Here is a 17,822-nt window from a genome sequence, read left to right on the forward strand (position 1 = left end):
TGGAGTCTCCTTCCTTGGAGGTTTTTAAGGCCCGGCTTGACAAAGCCCTGGCTGGGATGATTTAGCTGGGAATTGGTCCTGCTTTGAGCAGGGGGTTGGACTAGATGACCTCTTGAGGTCCCTTCCAACTCTGATATTCTATGATTCTATGATGATTCTATGAATGCTGCAAGCACCAACATACTAGGTCGCTTAGTGGCCTCTTCAAAATATAAAAGCCTTTTGTGAGGTGAGCAGATAGACTAAATTATAAACAATCAAAAACATTCAACCAAAAAAGGTGAAACCTGTCTTACTGAAGACACACACACACACACACACACACACACACACACACACACACACTTACACTTTGTGAAAGAAGTCAATTGTAAGAGTGGTTGTTTAATCCTTTTTATAATTTCAGATGACAAAAAAAAAAAAAAAAAAAAAACTTTCCTTACTTCCCTAATTCCCACATTGCACAAGTAACTAAACAAACAAAGAACGTGCCAGATGGACAGCCCTGAAAACTTAAGTCTTCTCTCTCTCTCTCAAAAACAGGTACAGGACAGACAGTGGCTCCGAAATCGTCCCCCCACAGCCAGCTAAGAAACAACTCTAGGAGCAATAGGATAGCTAAATCCTTAACATCTCCAGAACAGCCAACTAACGTGCTTGGGCATTTGATGTGGAAATGAGACAGCCAACTCTTTTCACATTGACCACTAAACAGCCTGCAAATGGAGACAGTTGGTCACCATGGCTGGATGCAAACCAATTATTTAAGAGTCTCTATTACCAGTCTCCCCACATCTCCATCTCAATGTCCAGGCATTAAGAATGCTGCTCTAGAGGTTCACGTAGGGGTTGGTTAAGAATGCTAGTCAGATGAGAGCTTTCTGGAGGTGATCACAGCCTCTCATTATTGTGTTATACCCTCTCTTTTGGTGGTTTATGAAAGACGTTGATGCTATTAAAAGTTACAAATGCATTCATAGAGTAGCTTGGCACACAAAGATCAGCATTATATTGACTAGCCCCCCTGCTCGCTCCTTGGTGTGGTCTAAAAATAGACTATCCCATTAATGTAGTTAATTACTAGATCATCAACAGCGTCAGGTAGAATTCATCGCAGCATGGACAGCAACCTAGATAAAAGGCAAAATCCAAGACCACCGTCTGGGTATTCTATCGAAGGGGACATAATATAAAATAGATGTTCTTGGAGAACAGGTTTGTATGAATTGCTTCGTTTTCTCCCAAGTAATCAGGACAAGCCTAAGTAAAGAACGTACCCTCATCAGGACCTCAAGAGAGAAACAATGATGCAGTCAAAACAGAAAAAGCAGGGCGCGCCAATGAATCTTGTATGGACACCAAGAGTTGTCGTAGAAATTAAGTCAGGTGCCACATTTATTCTCTTTCTCCAAAAGCAATCAGTGTATCGCTTAGAGGGAAATGTTAGAAACAGGGTGGTGAGAGAGGCAATGCAAGATGACTAAACGATTTTTCTGAATGCCCCATATATTTCTGAGCAACTGAAGGGTAAGATGAAAAGGAATTAGGGGAAAAACCAAAGCCATGTAGCATGTGATTTGTTTGGGTTTTTTTGAAAGATTAATTGCATACATGAAGGAAATGTGTGAAGAACGTTCCTTTTTAATGCAACTAATCTCAGACTCCAGATTTCACCCTCTCCCCTTACACATATATTTGTGCACCACATTGATATTCTGCCAAAACATTAATGCCATTATTCCCCTTTCATCCCTCTAGAACCATTTATCCTTCGGTCCCTATGGAAGCCTCTTGGTACATACGTGTGCGTCTAAAACTGGAAAATAGTGAAGTTGGTTTCTTAAGCTCTGCTATAGAACCCACACCCGTCCTCTTCCCAGAAACCCCCCTAAACAGGGGCCAAAACATTGGGTCTACCTCATTAACTGAGAATAGCTAAGTCAACATTAAGATGATGCACTTTTTGATAGCACTTTTCAGAGGAAAGAAAGTGTCATTATCCCCATTTTACAGGTGGGGAAATGGAGGTACGGAGAGATGAAATGACTCACCCAGAGTCACACACCAGATTGGGGGCCAAGAATGGGACTCTAAATTTGACTCCCTGCTTCCTAGTCACTTGATCACGTTGCATAGGAGTGTCCCAGGTACCACATGTGTATGTTTGATGGAGTTCTAAAGCATGGGGGTGTAGGGGGATTATACAAACAGAGTGAAGCACCCAGCCTCTATTTAAATTCAATGGGATTTAGGTGTCTAATTCCCTTGGGCTCCTATGAAAATAGGAGTCAAAGTTCAAGGCACAGCCCTCTTCAACCCTCCCTGCAGCTGTTCATACCAGTCCTGGTTGCTCCCATGAATAAAAATACCTGCTATATTTTATTCTTCCATCCCTTTAGGATAGGCAATATCCTTTCAGGGGCCCTCTAGGTTTTATTTTCTATACTGTTGGTTTTAAAGGTCCTGTGTATACCCTGTTATAGACTGACCTGTTAAAAATACGGACATTAGCAGCTTTTCAATCCCTGAACAAATCAGGGGTAGTCACAACCGTCCAGACCCATCACCATTTCTTCCCAGAGAGAGTCTGCAAATGAAGCCCAGTTTGATATTCTGAAGTCTCAGACTCTGTCCACACCCATCAACCCAAAAGCAGCTGGGGTAATCTTGCAGTATTTCCACAGCATCTGTGTATAACAGAGCCACTTATCCTGCACCAGTTCTTTCATCTATCAGTTTGCTTCATAATCTCTGCTTCTATCGCCCTTCAGTTACCTACTTACTTTTGGGCTCAGTTTTATACCACGTCAGACAAATTTTAGCCAATCCAAAAATACCTGCCCTCCCTGTATATGAAGAAAGAGTACGACCTTACTTTACCCTTGCCTGGCGATTTCAAACAAATGAGTTTGTAGCCAACTTTGACATTTATAGATAGATGCTATTCTGCCTGTGACTCATTGCTGCGCCAATAACTGTGGAAGTCTACTTTGTACCCAACACATTTGTCATTTACTAACAAAGAGTGGTCAGTACAATTGAAGTGCTGTAATTTTCCATCAGAGGAGTTCTCTATGTGAAGCAGCCATCACAGGCGAACTAGTTTATTTGAAGCCGATTTTTGTTGTTGGCTTCCTACCCCAACCCCAGATCCATAGCTTTGTAGTTGGTTCCCCCTCTCCCCAGCCACAAAAATTCATACATTCCCAAACTCCTCATGGCATCACCTAACTGGGTCTGGTACCAGGGAAGAAGGAGGAATCCTCCCCCATCCAAAGGACGGAGTGACCGTTGAGCCCAATGATTGAAGTAGCCCTCCATGCCTTTTATGTGTACATGTCCCTGTACAGAGATGCATTGGAGGACCTCCTGTAGGGCTCTGTGACATATACGGGGTGCCCACCTCAGCACACACCATTCCAGTCCTGCCTTCCCCTTGCACAGAAGAACCAGTTCCATTGCTGAAGGGGAGACTCCTGGCATCTCTAGCCCCTAAACACAGACTAACTGATATGGCGTGAAGAGCCATGAAACGCTCAATAAAAATCAACAGAAGTCATGTGACTAAAATCCTATTACAGAAGCACTTGCATTTCTGGTGTCAATGTGACGCAGACTACTAGTGGAAATAGTATGGGTGTATATTCCATGAATCAGCATTGATTACACCACCACTCTATTGCCACCCTTCTTAAGTACTGATATTTAGTTACTTTTAGAAACTATTTGAGAATGAACTTTACCCAGACTGTTCTGTCAACAGCCAGAAAGGATGAGTAAGGTGGGACTCTTTCCAATGAGGAAGTTCTCCGTTGGTGTATATGTTCCTACAGGATGTTTTGTCACCACATGTTTTGACAACTGCAGCCAATACATTAGGGTCCATTTCCTATTCAACTCTAGTCATTGGAGAGGTTTCATTATAAATAAGTCATCCTGACAGGTCCAGGACCAGAGATCATGCAAAAAGTCACGTGATTAAGTGTCACGACAGAATGGCATTGCTCCCAATATTGTTTTACTGAAGAATGTTGGGCTAAACAGAACAGCCGCCATCTCACGTACTAAGTCTCTGGGCTTCCATAGCTCAATTGTATTTTCATCCCTAGATTCTCTCTTAGGCAGCATTACGGGTTTAGAGAAAATTTTTCATTGAGGCCATCTACAGGAGAGAGATTTCAAAAAGATTCCCAATTTAAATGCTGGTGTGTCTTCCCTCACCTGGTCCACCACAACCCAAAGCATCCTTTCTGATATAGTATTAGAGTCATCTCTCTAGAATGCATCAGCATTAACGGGAGGTCCTTCTTTGGAAAACAAAACATACATCACTCTCTCTCTCACACAGAGTTTCTAAACAAAAATGCTCATATATCATCTCTTTTTGGAGCTTTTCCTTCACATTCTTTTGACAAACAAGACACTTCTCCCCCCCTCCAGAAAGTTGTGTTTGTGGAAGGTGTTGGACTGCCAGCCCTGGAAATGGAAGTTTTCTGTTTTTCCACAGCAAAGGCAGCAGCAGCTGCAGACTTTTCCCCATACTGACTCCCCAAAGCACCTCAACCCTGTCTTAGGGTGACCCCCTGCAGAGCTAAGACGGTACTTCAGTCTGAATATTCATTCATTGCTTGGTATTCCACAGGGAAACAACCAGCAAGGGTGCCCATTGTAGCACTATCTGTTTGGTATGTAAGCTGCACAGCTCACACTAGTAACTGGTCACTACCAAGCTTAACTGAACTTTAAGAGGCAATGTTGTATTGCCCATTGCAAACCCACAGAAGCATCCAGTTTTCATCCTCATGCTTCAAGAAAGAAAAATGTTAGTGTGTTAGTGGACTTCTCATTTCAAATAAGGGCTGCACCTGATTGCTTCTGGGCAATCACAATGAAGGGGTGGAGCTAGTCTTGTCATGCAATTTAGAAGTATAGGAACCTTAAACACACAACAGTGGTGACGACGACATCAGCAGTGTTCAGTTTTCACATACTAGGTTTCCCATTTCACACAACACATCTGTTGCTCTTTTAGTACTGTGCACCATCTGGCAGCGCTGTTGTATACAATTTATACATGAAGACTATGTTGTCTTATAATCAAATACAGTTTCCACAAAAGGATTAGGATTTCAGGACTAAGATAATGTTACACTATTGCTTCAGCCAGCTTGGAATAGTGGGTTAAGCTTTCCTGGCACATCTGGAGAGACTTGGCACAAGAGACTTTAAGTTTGGTTCTTGTATGTTCTTAAAAAAAAAAAAAAAGACACCAAAGCCATTTTTGCATTCTTTTAGGAAAGAAAGTGGGAAGAAAACATAAAAAAAGTGAGTAAGAATTTCTCTAACACAAGCGTTTAAGGTGACTGCCACCACCTAGCTTTTATGCAATACTTGCCTTCTCTAGATTTCAAAGCACTTTACAAAGGAGGTCAGTGTCATGATCCCTATTTTACAGATGAAGGAAGCAGAGGAATGGAGAGGTGAATTGACATGGCCAGGTCACTCAGCTGGCCGGCAGCAGAGCCAGGGAGAGAACTCAGGTCTATTGAGTGGAATCCAGGGCCCTACTCCCACATCCAGGCTTTTGAGGTCTCAGTGTAGTTTTATCCTGCACTCTTAACATTTGGGGCTCATGGCACTTAAAACAGCAGCTTTGGTCCTCAAAATACTAGTCTTATTTTAGTCTCCATTTCCCCATGGATGCCTCATTGGAAGGGGTCTTCCTTGGGCAGTGACTCTGCTGCTGTCTCCGCAGCCCAGTCAGTTGGCATGGGCCAGCTCTGGGTTTTTATTTGCAGTGCAGACATACCCTAAGAGGCCTCTGGGCCTTGAGACCCGCTGGGGCTGCTTCCTCCCTCTTCCCCGGCCTTTGCAGAGACTCCCCATTTCTGGTTCCTTCCCACTCAACTTCACCTGCAAGTCTGATTCAGCATTCCTCTTCCTCACCATACAATTGGGGAAGGGAGGTGCTGGCCCAGGGGCTCACATACCATAGTGACAGGCATGGTAAAAAAAACCTACGCAGATTCCACTTTGTTCACCCTCTCCATCCCCTCCAATCATGGTGGGAGCAGCTCTTAGCTTATCCAAAGTGGCTCCCCTTAACCCTGCAAGCTACCTTCTTCCCCATCTCACAGGTAGCCCCATCCTATTTCATCTTTAATAGTGCCCCAAGTACCTGATTCACAAGCCATTTCTATTCATTTGCCAGTGGAATTACAGCCCTTCTGCATCATCCCTCGAGCAAATCAAAAAGAATTTAGGCCCTGTGGCATGCAACAAAGCCGACTCAAACTGAGCAAGAGACTTAAGGCAAGCGGCTCCTTATTGATCTCACCCTTTGGGTGGCGTGATTGAGCATCTCTTGCCAGGCAGAGTCAAACTGACGCTTGTCATCCTCCAGCAGCCTCTGTTCAGCGAGTGAAATGGTTTCCTTGGCAGCACGCAGCACCTCAGTAGCCCTCTGGAAATCCTGAGTCGCTTTCTGAGCTTCCAGTTGTGCCTAGAAAACAGACACTGCAATTAGGCATCAAGGAACACTTAGTGTGGCAGTTTTTAAAAATAGCTAAGACCAGGATTTTAAGGACAAAAACACTCCGGTGTTTTGATTTCCCACCCTTTTGTTTGGCAGCACATACATATTTCCTTGCCTGGGTCACTGCTAGTTCACAGCCACACATGTCTTCTGTAAAGCATTACCATGCTGTTCATATCCTATAAACCCAAAATGCAGGAGATCAGTTCTGCATAATAAGCATCTGGATGACAGATGGAGAAATACTGTGTGGAACAGCTTTAATCCATCAGGAAGAAACAGGAGGCAGCAAGACAACACAAAAACTCCTAATATCTCTGCTCTCCATAGCCAGCTTGGTGTTGAGTTTCACAAGAATGCAATGGGGAACAACATTTCATGAGTGCAGAATTTAAGTCAATACCAATTTTTTAGTCACTGCAGTATTAACCAAGCAGAAGAGCATTTCTGAGTGGTTACGTTATTACACAGCATGATGCACAGTTTTCCAAGGAAGAGATCTGTAAACCAGTTCTACGTATTCTCTTCTACTCTGTTATGAGAGGGATAGAGTAGGCACTGTAGGTCCCAGGTCTGACGCATAGGGGCAAGGGAAGGATAGAGGTAGCCAAACAGTTAAGTGCAGTACTTTATAGTGTGTGTAGATCAATGTTCAGTGGACATGTTGATTTGGTTCAGTCTCCAGTCCTGGGTCAGTCACTCAAACCTAGGGATCCTCTTGTCAACAGCTGTGTTTGAAGTAGTAGTATTTAAAAGTCTGGATGAGAGCTATGAAATAACTGGCTTTATAATGACCTAAATTCTAGCTCTATGAGCAAGAGGATTCATTTAAGTACTCCACCCATACAAGTATCCTACCAAGATATTAAGTTACAATACTTCCAACCAATGAAAATACAAGTTAGAGGCATCACAGGACAAATTTACTGTAATTATCTGACTTTTGAGGACATTTATTTAGAAATTTCAAAAAGCTGCTGGTTTTACAGATTAAGCTTTTTAAAAGAACTGGGCCCAAGTGACCATATTATCATCCCAGTCAAAACTGTTTTGAGATTGGGGAGTGTTCAAATCCAGGGTCTCAGTTTTGAACCATCTGTTTTTTCATGTCTGAAACACACTACGCATCAGTCTTCCAAAAACCCTTAGCCAATGTGGTATCAGCAACCATTTGCCCATGCGGCTGGACCAGGGAGAAAAAAATGGGTGGCATGGTAACCAATATAAATACAGCCACTATCGCTGCATATTCATATGAACTCCAGTGACCAGACAAAAGGGATTATCAAGTCTACATGTTCATCAGCCTGTACTATTATATTTTGGCACCAATGACTGGTGTTAATTGTTTGTTAGAGAGAGATGGTTGGTTTTAACAAGATAAATGATAGGAAACAATCCTTTTAAAAAACCTAGCTTCAAGTTACTGGAAATGTCCATATTTTTAAAATGACATTTTTTATGGTTATCCCTGAAACAACTCAGCTATCTGGAGTTTTTGATCTTTAGGTTGGTTTTAAGGTTAGAGGTGTTTGTCAGAAGCTCACAATTGAAGCGTAATGACCACTTTCAATATCATTTCATTTACCTTCACCTACCTATGGACATCCATTTAGTATACCACATTAGAAGCCCTTTTTAAGGTGTGAGTTTTGTTGTTTAACTGAAGATCATAGCCTTTTGTATTCGGTCTAAGTTTTTATTTATTTATTTTTTTAATGAAAAAAATGGTTTCCAGCTCTTCTGCCTGGGAAGAAAACCTTTCAAACATAAGCAACTGCATTAGGTTTCTTTAGCATACAGCACTGGGGAAGATGAAGTTTTCAGTTACACTTCAAAAGTTTTTAAATGAAATTAACCAATTTATATCTACTGAATAAAAATGTCAGCTTTGACCAGATCCGATAGAACACCCTAAAAACCACGAGTTTACATTTTCACAGACCTGAAGAAGAGCTCTGTGTAAACTCAAAAGCTTGTCTCCCTCACCAACAGAAGTTGGTCCAATAAAAGATATTACCTCACCCACCTTGTCTCCAGGGCCGGCTCCAGCATTTCTGCCGCCCCAAGCAAAAAAATTGGGGCAATTGGGGGAAAAAAAAAAAAGCCGCGATTGGCGGCGGCAGGTCCTTCGCTCCTAGAGGGAGTGAGGGACCTGCCGCCCCCGAATTGCCGCAGGTGCCGCCCCAAGCACCTGCTTGTTAAGCTGGTGCCTGGAGCCAGCCCTGCTTGTCTCTAACATTTGGAAAGGGGTTTGGACTTGAAACAGTGCAAAGGATTCTGGAATATAGGGTCACGTTGTGGGGGGGGGGGGAAGAGAGAGAGAAAGAATAGATCATTTTGTTTTTGCAGGCAGAAAAAGGTGGTCACTTGGGAAAAGGCTGCTAATCTCTGTTTTAGATTATGAAATAAGCAGAACAGCAATCTTTTGAAAGAGCTGTTTGCAGCTTGTTCTCAGCACCAGATGTATCAGCCTTCACACTTTAAACGTCATGCTTATTTGTATATGTAGTTACAGAAACAAGGCCTCCCTAGGGGAAAAAAGTATCACCTAATTTAAACAAGAGTTTCAAAAGGTAAAAACCATGTTCAGTTCCCCTCAAAAGCTTCTGAAATGGTAGCAAGCTCTTTCGACTTCTTCCCTGTTAGATCACACTTCAGAAATGTGTTTTACCACACAGTGATGGTGGATAAATATATTCATGCTAGAGCTTCTCTATTAGCCTAGAAAAATCAGAAGCCACAACAGTAAGGATGTGTTTCACTACCAGCTCTGAGCAGACTTGGCACACTGCTTTCCGAAGCAGCGGTTAGGTACTTCTACGCACACAGATCCACCCAATCCCTTGCTGCTTTCAGTCAGCTTACAACCTACAGTCCTTAAGCAGGTCTTCTTAGCTGCCAGAGCCCTAAAACATTAGAGAGCATTTAATTTCTGGTAGAAGTGCACATCATGAACACATTGTGCTTTGTGCCAAGATTAGTGGATAAGAAATGTTTTTGCCAGCCCAGTGCCAGTTCACTGTTAAGGCAGTCTGACAGGCAGGCTCACGACAGCTAAAAAACTCCAGCTGCTCACGCCGAGTGAATAAATGCATTTTATAAATCCTAAACCCCTGTGGGCAAGTAATATTTTAAATTAAGCTACTAGCTATCTGCCTTTGACTTTGGTATCTAGTGGATATAGCAAAGTCTTCGAGCCTTTGATAAAACACATTAGAAGAGCATAAATCTCGATCCCAAAAATATCCTCCGCGGCTTACTGGGAAGTCGTAACTATTTGTTCTTCCAATAAGTTTGGTCTGTCCTGGTAAAGAGGTCACTGCAACTGAAGGTCAGAAGTTCTCCATAAAGAGTTGGCTGACAGCCGACCCTGGGTACTGGGAAAAAAGGTTTTCGCTTTCTAGAAGGCCATGTGCAGGATAAAGGGCTCTTAGAATTTTACCTGGTTAATCCAATAAAGTAATGTTATGAATTAGGTTTCTGAAGTCCAAAATCAAGGGTTTTAGCTGCACAATTCTCCCACTGACTTTAACAGAAGTTGAGCTACTAAAACCCTGAGCAACACATTTAATGTTTAATGGTCCTGCAGTCATTCATACCTCCTTTCATTATATGTTTAAAATAAAATTGGCTCGACACTGAGAACACGCTCTATCTGTGGAGATCTCCATTCATCATAGGTGCATTTTAGGGCTGATGAAGTCATCCAGTCCTTCCCCAAGCAAAAGGATGGGTTGCTCTATTTCTTTCAGTACAAAATACAATCCTCTCTTGAATCCATCTAGCTTTTATGCCTCACAGCTTCTCCTGGAAGCCACTGCCAAACTGCAGTGGAGAATTTTCTTCAGTCTGCCACCATAACTTGAATGTTCAAGATGGAGGTCGAGGTCATTATTCCTAGTCTTGTCCTTTTGTGTATGTCAGTAAATTCGTCCCCCCACTACCACCCCACTTTTTTTTAAAAACTTCTACTCCTGTATTAAAGGTCTGTGTGCTGTGCTGTGCCCTCCCTCTTTGCCAATTCTCTTCCAAATTAAAGGTATTTCCAAAATGTTTATGCTGGAGGATGCAGTTATTGGCCCATGTTCACCCCACATGCTAAGTGGCTTCTCTACCACTGGAGCCAAATGCCCCTATTATTGTCACAAAAGGCATCTTTTCCAATACATACAATGATGCTGATATTACATCAACTCCCACCAACACAAAAAACAGAGATTAAGAATATTAAACCAAAAAGCCAGCATATTCATTCTTCTTTCTTTCCTTTCATCCACATTTTTTTTTTTTTAAAAGCCTTCCAAGTTACACAACCCTGCAAGCTGGCAGACCAATTCATTTATACAAAGCCATACTGCAGCCCGGCTACAGCACTCCTTCAAGGTTAACTGACAACTAAGGATCCATTGCGACAGCTATAATCTCCAACTGTATGTGCATAACTAATGACAAAACTCAAGAGTTGCCAAGAAGAGGCACAGAAAGGGCTACGAGTGGGATAAATCTGCTTGTACCGCAACAGAATTTCTCCTCCTTGGCCAATTTTATTCACCAAGGGCCTGAACCTGTGCACACTTACACACATTGTAACTGTAAGGGGACTCATTTAAGTGACTTGTGTGCATAAGTGCGTGCAGGACTAGGACCTAATATAGCAACAGGCAAGGATTCCATTTCGGTCAATGCAGAGAAGTTATTTTAAAATGTTTTTAAAGCAGCTTCCAGTTTTACATTGGTCAGTAAGGAGGATGCAAGTTTGGCATCAGTGAGAAAAAAATCAATCTGCAAATTCAGATGCTGCAGAGAACTTAATATGTGTATTAAAATTAAGAAAAAATACAAAAGGTACAGTGTAGTCAACCTGTACACTGCGTAGGTCCTTATAGCACTATTCATCAGTCATTTTACTTTGGATCTTACAGTATATCCCAACTACAGTAGAACCTCAGAATTCCGAACTGACCAGTCAACCACACACTTCATTTGGAACCAGAAGTACATAATCAAGAAGCAGTAGACACACACACACAAAAAAAAAAAATACAAATACAGCACAGTAGTGTGTTAAATGTAAACTACTAAAAAAAAATAAAGGGAAACCACAATTTTTCTTCTGCATGTAAAGTTTCAGAGCTGCATTAAGTCAATGCTCAATTGTAAACTTTTGAAAGAACCACCATAATGTTTTGCAAAAAGAACAGGAGTACTTGTGGCACCTTAGAGACTAACAAATGTTTTGTTCAGAGTTACGAGCAATCTCCATTACCGAGGTGTTCGTAACCCTGAGGTTCTGTAAGGGGCATACACAATTCCTTTTTATAAAAAGCCCTTGACTGAAACATAAAGAGAATGTAACTATTTATTTACATAAGGAACTGGGAAACCACATGTTATAGCCCAAGGTCACTGCTCTAAGCTAATTTGTTTGTTAATGTGAAACCCATGTATTTCTTGCCTGCTAATCTTTAAATAAGTGTTTAAAATTTGTCTTGCTACTAGCCAATACTTGCTTACTACTCAAAAATAATTAACTGGCTCCCAGCTAGACTGTTCAGAGACAAATAGGAAGTTTCATATACCTCCATTTTGGCTATCATCTCTTAAGTAAGTAATTACTCATTTAGTTAAGATACTAAGTAAAGTACAAGAAAGAACACTATGTACTCTGCTAGATCATCACCGGAGTTGCCATATTTAATTATTTGCAACATGGGGCAGGGTCACTCCCAAACTGGTTTTGGGCTACCTTTAGCACTATCCAAGGCTTTTAGCGCTTGTGCACACTCATTGTCCAGCGAAAGCAGTCACTATATCTGCACCATGGTGAGCCCTTCTTAATTATTACCGGGGTGGGTTTACCTATTTGACAGCCAATGAGTCCTAAGCAAACAAGCACTCTTTCTAGCTACCAGAATTATTAACTGAATATAGCAGCCGCTCAATGTCCATTATTTTGGACGGATGTGCTGTCATACTTCATACTGAAGTCAAATGTTATTCAAATAAGATGATAATGTTACTTTTCTACAGCACCCGTCATACATTCAAACATTCCAGAGAGCACAATGTGTGCTTAAAAGAAAAAAAATACTCTCCTCAACCATCCTCTCCTCCTCAAAAACAAAACAAAAAAAAAAAAGGAGTCAGATTAAAGGGACTGGGATGAGTCATCTCAAATATAGAATGACCCCTCTCCACACACACGCAAATCAATCGCTTATAAAATTCAAAGCCTGTCCCTTAATGGCAGATTTACGAGAATCTTTACTGAGCTACATAAAAGTCTACAATTATTCTCTGCATTACTGTCAGAACATCCAATTTCTCTGCTATTCCTATCAAGAGCTTGAAACATTTCAGTATCTTTGAAGCTGCCATTAATGAGCTATTACACTGCACAGAGGTTAAACTTGACTTTTCAAAGATGGGTTTAGGGACCTTTTAAAAAAGTCATTTCAGCCCAACCGTTAGACCTCCAACATATTGGGAGCAAACTATTTCCTCCCTGCACCATAAATAATGGAAATGCCTGTGGAATACAATGACCAGATGTCCCTACTTTATCGGACTCCTGCTTTTGGTTAAATATCTTGGTTTTTTCCTTCTTCTGGAGGCTGAATTGTTACAGCTCCAATTGTCCCCTGGACCTCAGCTCGTTTACATCCATGGCAATTTTTTGCAAGATGGGACAGGGAAAACAAGGCAAGGCTAGGGCACCGTAGCAAATTTTGAGAGATTTCTAGCACTGCTTACAGCAATGGTTCTAAGGCAAAGTGTCCCCACACACCTCTACTAGACAGAGAAGTAGGCCTGCTGCAGACTAAGCCAAGATCATCACACTCAAATCCCTCAGCACCTAGCCCAAATCTGAAGCCACATTTCCAGAAATAACAAGGCTCACACACTAACCCAGTGTGGCATCTAATTCAGCCTGCCGCCTCTGCTCACATCATGTATGCAGTTGCTTTCGTGCATTCAAGAGATAACCATCTTCCAGGGCCTCTTAAAGAAAAAAACAACAATTTTAATCTGGACAAAAACAGCGTATTTAAAGAATTCAGTCAAGTAACAGAGGGGGCCTGTGTTAATTACGTGGCACTGCCATAGGCCTGACAAGAAGGGGACTTTATAAACTGGAGGCCCTTTCTGCTATGACAGCACTTATGCACAGACATCATTGGAAGCTCTAATTTCAGATGTTCTCATGAAGGCTAAGTTCTCCAGTCCTACTCTAGTGGTTGATAAGCCATCAAGTCTATTCCCCTCCATCATGCTCTTAGCCACTCAAAAGCTGTTTGCGATTGCTTGATAAAACTGAGGCTTCATTCTCCCCACTCCATTGTCAAATAAATTATGCTCTTTGTGATGCATTTGAATAGGGCATATATGGAGATCCCAGAAGACGCATCACACATCCAATCCTTGCTTGTTAGAGCGGGATTGTCTCCGGTTGCAAGTCAGACTGAGGTTACTCCCTTATTTAGCATGCCTATGGCACCAAAGACTGCCATGCTATACTCACTAATACTGTACAGACTGCCTTCTTGTGCAGCCAGCACTATCTGTTAGTGGTGTATTTCAGCATGGCCAAAAATAAAATATAGAACTGTCCCTCCCTCTCTTTGAAAGATGGGTTTACAGTAACTTGGCCAGTTTTATAAGAAATCCTTATCGTCAAGAAGAGAGCTAGAATGCCAGGATAAAATATGGAGTTCTTCATCTAGAATATAAAACCCTGCACAACAAAATCTCTATAGCACATACAGTAAGTCTAAGGTTATATTTTATAATTGGTTGTTAAAGTTCACAGTAGCCAGCCAACATGCTTCTTTGCATCTGACAGCAGCCTTCCCTACTGAAGTCCTAAAAACAGATGCTGCAAGATTTAAGTGGACTGCCATAGTACATTTCTCTTTATAATTACTTGAAATAATAAGTGTTCAGTGAACCAGGCTGTACACTATAATCGCATCTCATTTAATCATCAAAGCAGCAGCAGGTTCTCAGAGGGTTGACATTAAGGATCTGTAAACACTTCCCTACCAGAGATCCTAGCATAAGCGAAAAGAAAAATGCACGAAACATGAAGACTTTGGGATTCCAGTCTACTACAAGGACATGTGCTCAGTCACATCAACCAACAGTGTCCAAATCCTTTGGTTGGGTAATGAGCAGCAAGAGTGTGCTCTGAAGGCAAAGCTTAGCCAATTCTACTCCACTGCAAAGAAGGTGGTTGGTACTTACAGACCATAAAATATGTTTAAGAGGTCCAAGAGCAGTCAGGAATACAAGCAGACCTCCCTGTAGTAAAGAGCCTGGATAGCAGCAGTTGCGAGAAGCTTACCTAAGGATAGATTTTAAATTGTTTGCAGCAACAATTTTTTTTTTTTAAGTAGCAGCTGCGATTGAATACCCCCCCTATATTCCACCCTACACGCTACTGTAATGACCTTTGTACAAAATATGCCTTGTGAGGTATCATTTGAAAACTAAAAACTGGCTGGTCAATAATATGGTGAAATGTATGGACACGATGCATATTAAGAGTTATGAACATAAGCTGAAATTATGACTGAAGTGTGCTTACCAGACAAGTCTGGGGAGGAGGGCACACCTGTTTCTCAAAGACAAAAGACAAGCTGATGCCTCTAGTGAGGTGTCAAAGTTGGCTGGCCATCACCAGTCAAGCAGCCATTCTTTGCAAAGCAATTAGCATTTTAACAAACATCAACCCGGAACTTCTTTCACCATGAGTCTCCATGCCTCCATCCTCTCAGTGGGAAGGAATTTTATCTAAGGGTAACTAACCCTCAGATGACTGGACTATAAAAGTGAGGGGCAAACACCCCCCCAGAAACTCTCTTTCTTTCTCTCTCACACTCTCTTTCACCTAAGATGAAAAAGGAACCAGCCCTTTGGACTTTGAGGGCCAATCCTGACTTGAGAATTTGGTCAACTACGTTGCTGGGAACCTGTGGTAAGATTTCAACCTTAAATCAAGTCTCGTTTGTTACGTTTTAGTTCCTAGAAAGCGTTTTCTCTATTTCTCTTGTAACCATTTCTGACTATAATACCTTGTAACCTGTACTCATTTAAAACCTCTCTCTTTGTAGTTAAATGAACTTGTTTTATTCTTTAATCAAAACTAATCCAGTGTTGTGTTTAAAGTGAACTGTTGGGTAACTCCAATTAAAGCAGCAAACTGTTGGATACTGACCCCCTTACAGCAGCAATGAACCTTTAATATCCAAACTGTCAAGGAGAGGGCTGGGCAATGCAGAACAGCACACATGTTTTGGGGGGGAAATCCAGGCCTGGGAGCACGTTGGGGTCACTCTGCTGTGAGTGTGGCTGCTATGTAGCTGACAGGCTGCTGGAGCCAGAGTTGCTGGACCAGGACTGGAGCTACACACAGACACTCAGAGCATGACCTGCATGCTGTTTGGCTGTTTGTGAGAGGCCCAGGCTGGGAGTAACACCAGCTAGGCATTGTGAGGCACCCAAGGTTGCACACAGGTGGTGACACAGCCCGTCACTAGTCTGGATTGCAACCCAAATGTCATAGCAGCCCAGAACACTCTTTACCTAATCAAAACTCAAGCAAAGACTAGATGGGGAGGGAAGAAATACGGACAGGTCTTCCACAGTCCTGCCAGTGACATTTATCTTCTTTCCAATGATGTTATGACAAATTATCTTACTTGAGATTGTGGTTCTTTTATTTCTGCAGCTAAACTACTCAATATCCAAATCTCAACCCTTCCTGCACCACCAAACATGTAGGGCACAAACTAGCCTCTGCCTCATCCTTCTATCCTGGGCCATTCTTTGCATGGCTTCTATGTTAAGAATAAATAAAACTCCCCATACTTGCTAGTCAGAGCAGCCTCCTACTCAATAACAGCCGCCTAATGGGGAGGAATATATTCAGGATCTTTAGTTCACCAAGCGGATCTCCAGTGGTGACTTTTCAAGTCTCACTGGGAAGTATCCATTGTCTTCCTGCTGGTTTAAAATTTGTCCAAGACACCCAACATTCTTCTACTCAGCCAGCTGGCAAACCCAATGAATAAATGTTAAATCAAGGCCTAAAGAAAAGTGAAGTCTGTCACCCAATGCCTAATTGTCTAACCAAATAAAGTCTCTGTGACCTCCCTTTCTCTGGTCACACATATATCTGTGCCCTGAAGCAGCAGCAAAACAGAATGTTATGCAGGAATGATCGGACCAGAGACTGTGATGTGTCTAGCCTGATGTGCTTGAAAGCAGGATGGGAACTACCACACTGAAACTTGACTGGCTCCTGTATTCAGAATACACTATACAGTGATTAACTGATGTTGATCTGATATCTAAGGCAGCACAAAAGGCACTCCATCAAATTTAGAGTGTGACAAAAGATTTCCTTTCCCTAACCCAGAGGGCATCCTGCTTTAACTAGAGAAGCAGCATTTATTTCTACTCTATTCCTTAGCAGAAAAGCAGGGAGTGACTTCCCTCCCTAAACAGTGCTATCATGTCCAACTCCCTTTCTTGCCATAATTCATCCTGGGCTTTGAGCTGAATTGGTGCCTAGTCACACAGCCAGTGTACACACTGCACTGAGTCTCAAAAACAAGAAGGGAGACAAATCTGTGCTGAAGGTTCCCTCGCTGCTGTGCCAAGGGAACTCCGTGTTTCACAGGAAGACTGACGTCACCCTGCCCTCAATTCCCCATAGGGGTGGCAGGAGGGGAGCATTAAGATTTAATGACGTGCTTCATAATGAAAAGGAAGTAGTCACTAGAGAAAAAACATTGCCCTTCAGAGCAGGTCCACAGGGAATAAAATACTGGGAGGGTGTGGGAGAGAAAGAGCTGAAATAAAGGTCCAGTTTAAGAATCAGTCACAGCCCACACTAACTCCAGAAACCTTGATGCTATACGCAGATCCAGCTGAACGGTTCTCCTTGCACTCTTCACATCGATTTCCCCCCCACTAGCAACTCCCTTCAGTTGTCAGGCTCCCCTACATTTCCAGATAGGCCAGAGAAGCTTGGAAGTTGGCTCTGAGGTAAGCCTCCTTTTTCCTTCAGGGCTGTTTCAGCCACCACTTCCTGGAACGGTTCTGTCCTGCCTCAAGAAATGCTCCGACTGCCCTTCAGAGCTGCCAAATGTGGCAGGGGAAAGTTAAAAGAACCCCAAGTCCCATTTCTCTCTTCCCTCAATATGGGCTCTCCAGTTACAGGAACCCAGCATTTTAGAAAGGACTCTCCACTTTGCAGGACCTCTTTAAAAAGGATGTA

At 42.3% G+C, this 17,822-nt stretch overlaps 1 protein-coding gene across 1 annotated transcript in view; it reads right to left on the minus strand.

The window, feature by feature from the left end:
- Nucleotides 1-17,822, minus strand: part of SH3BP5 (SH3 domain binding protein 5) — a 59,023-nt gene that overhangs the window by 18,617 nt on the left and 22,584 nt on the right. The window contains exon 4 of the mRNA XM_054019743.1: nt 6,338-6,502. Within this exon, the coding sequence (XP_053875718.1) occupies nt 6,338-6,502 (165 nt within the window). The remainder of the gene's footprint in view (nt 1-6,337; nt 6,503-17,822) is intronic.

Source organism: Malaclemys terrapin, chromosome 2 (assembly GCF_027887155.1).
Source record: "Malaclemys terrapin pileata isolate rMalTer1 chromosome 2, rMalTer1.hap1, whole genome shotgun sequence".
NCBI classification, from domain to species: domain Eukaryota; kingdom Metazoa; phylum Chordata; order Testudines; family Emydidae; genus Malaclemys; species Malaclemys terrapin.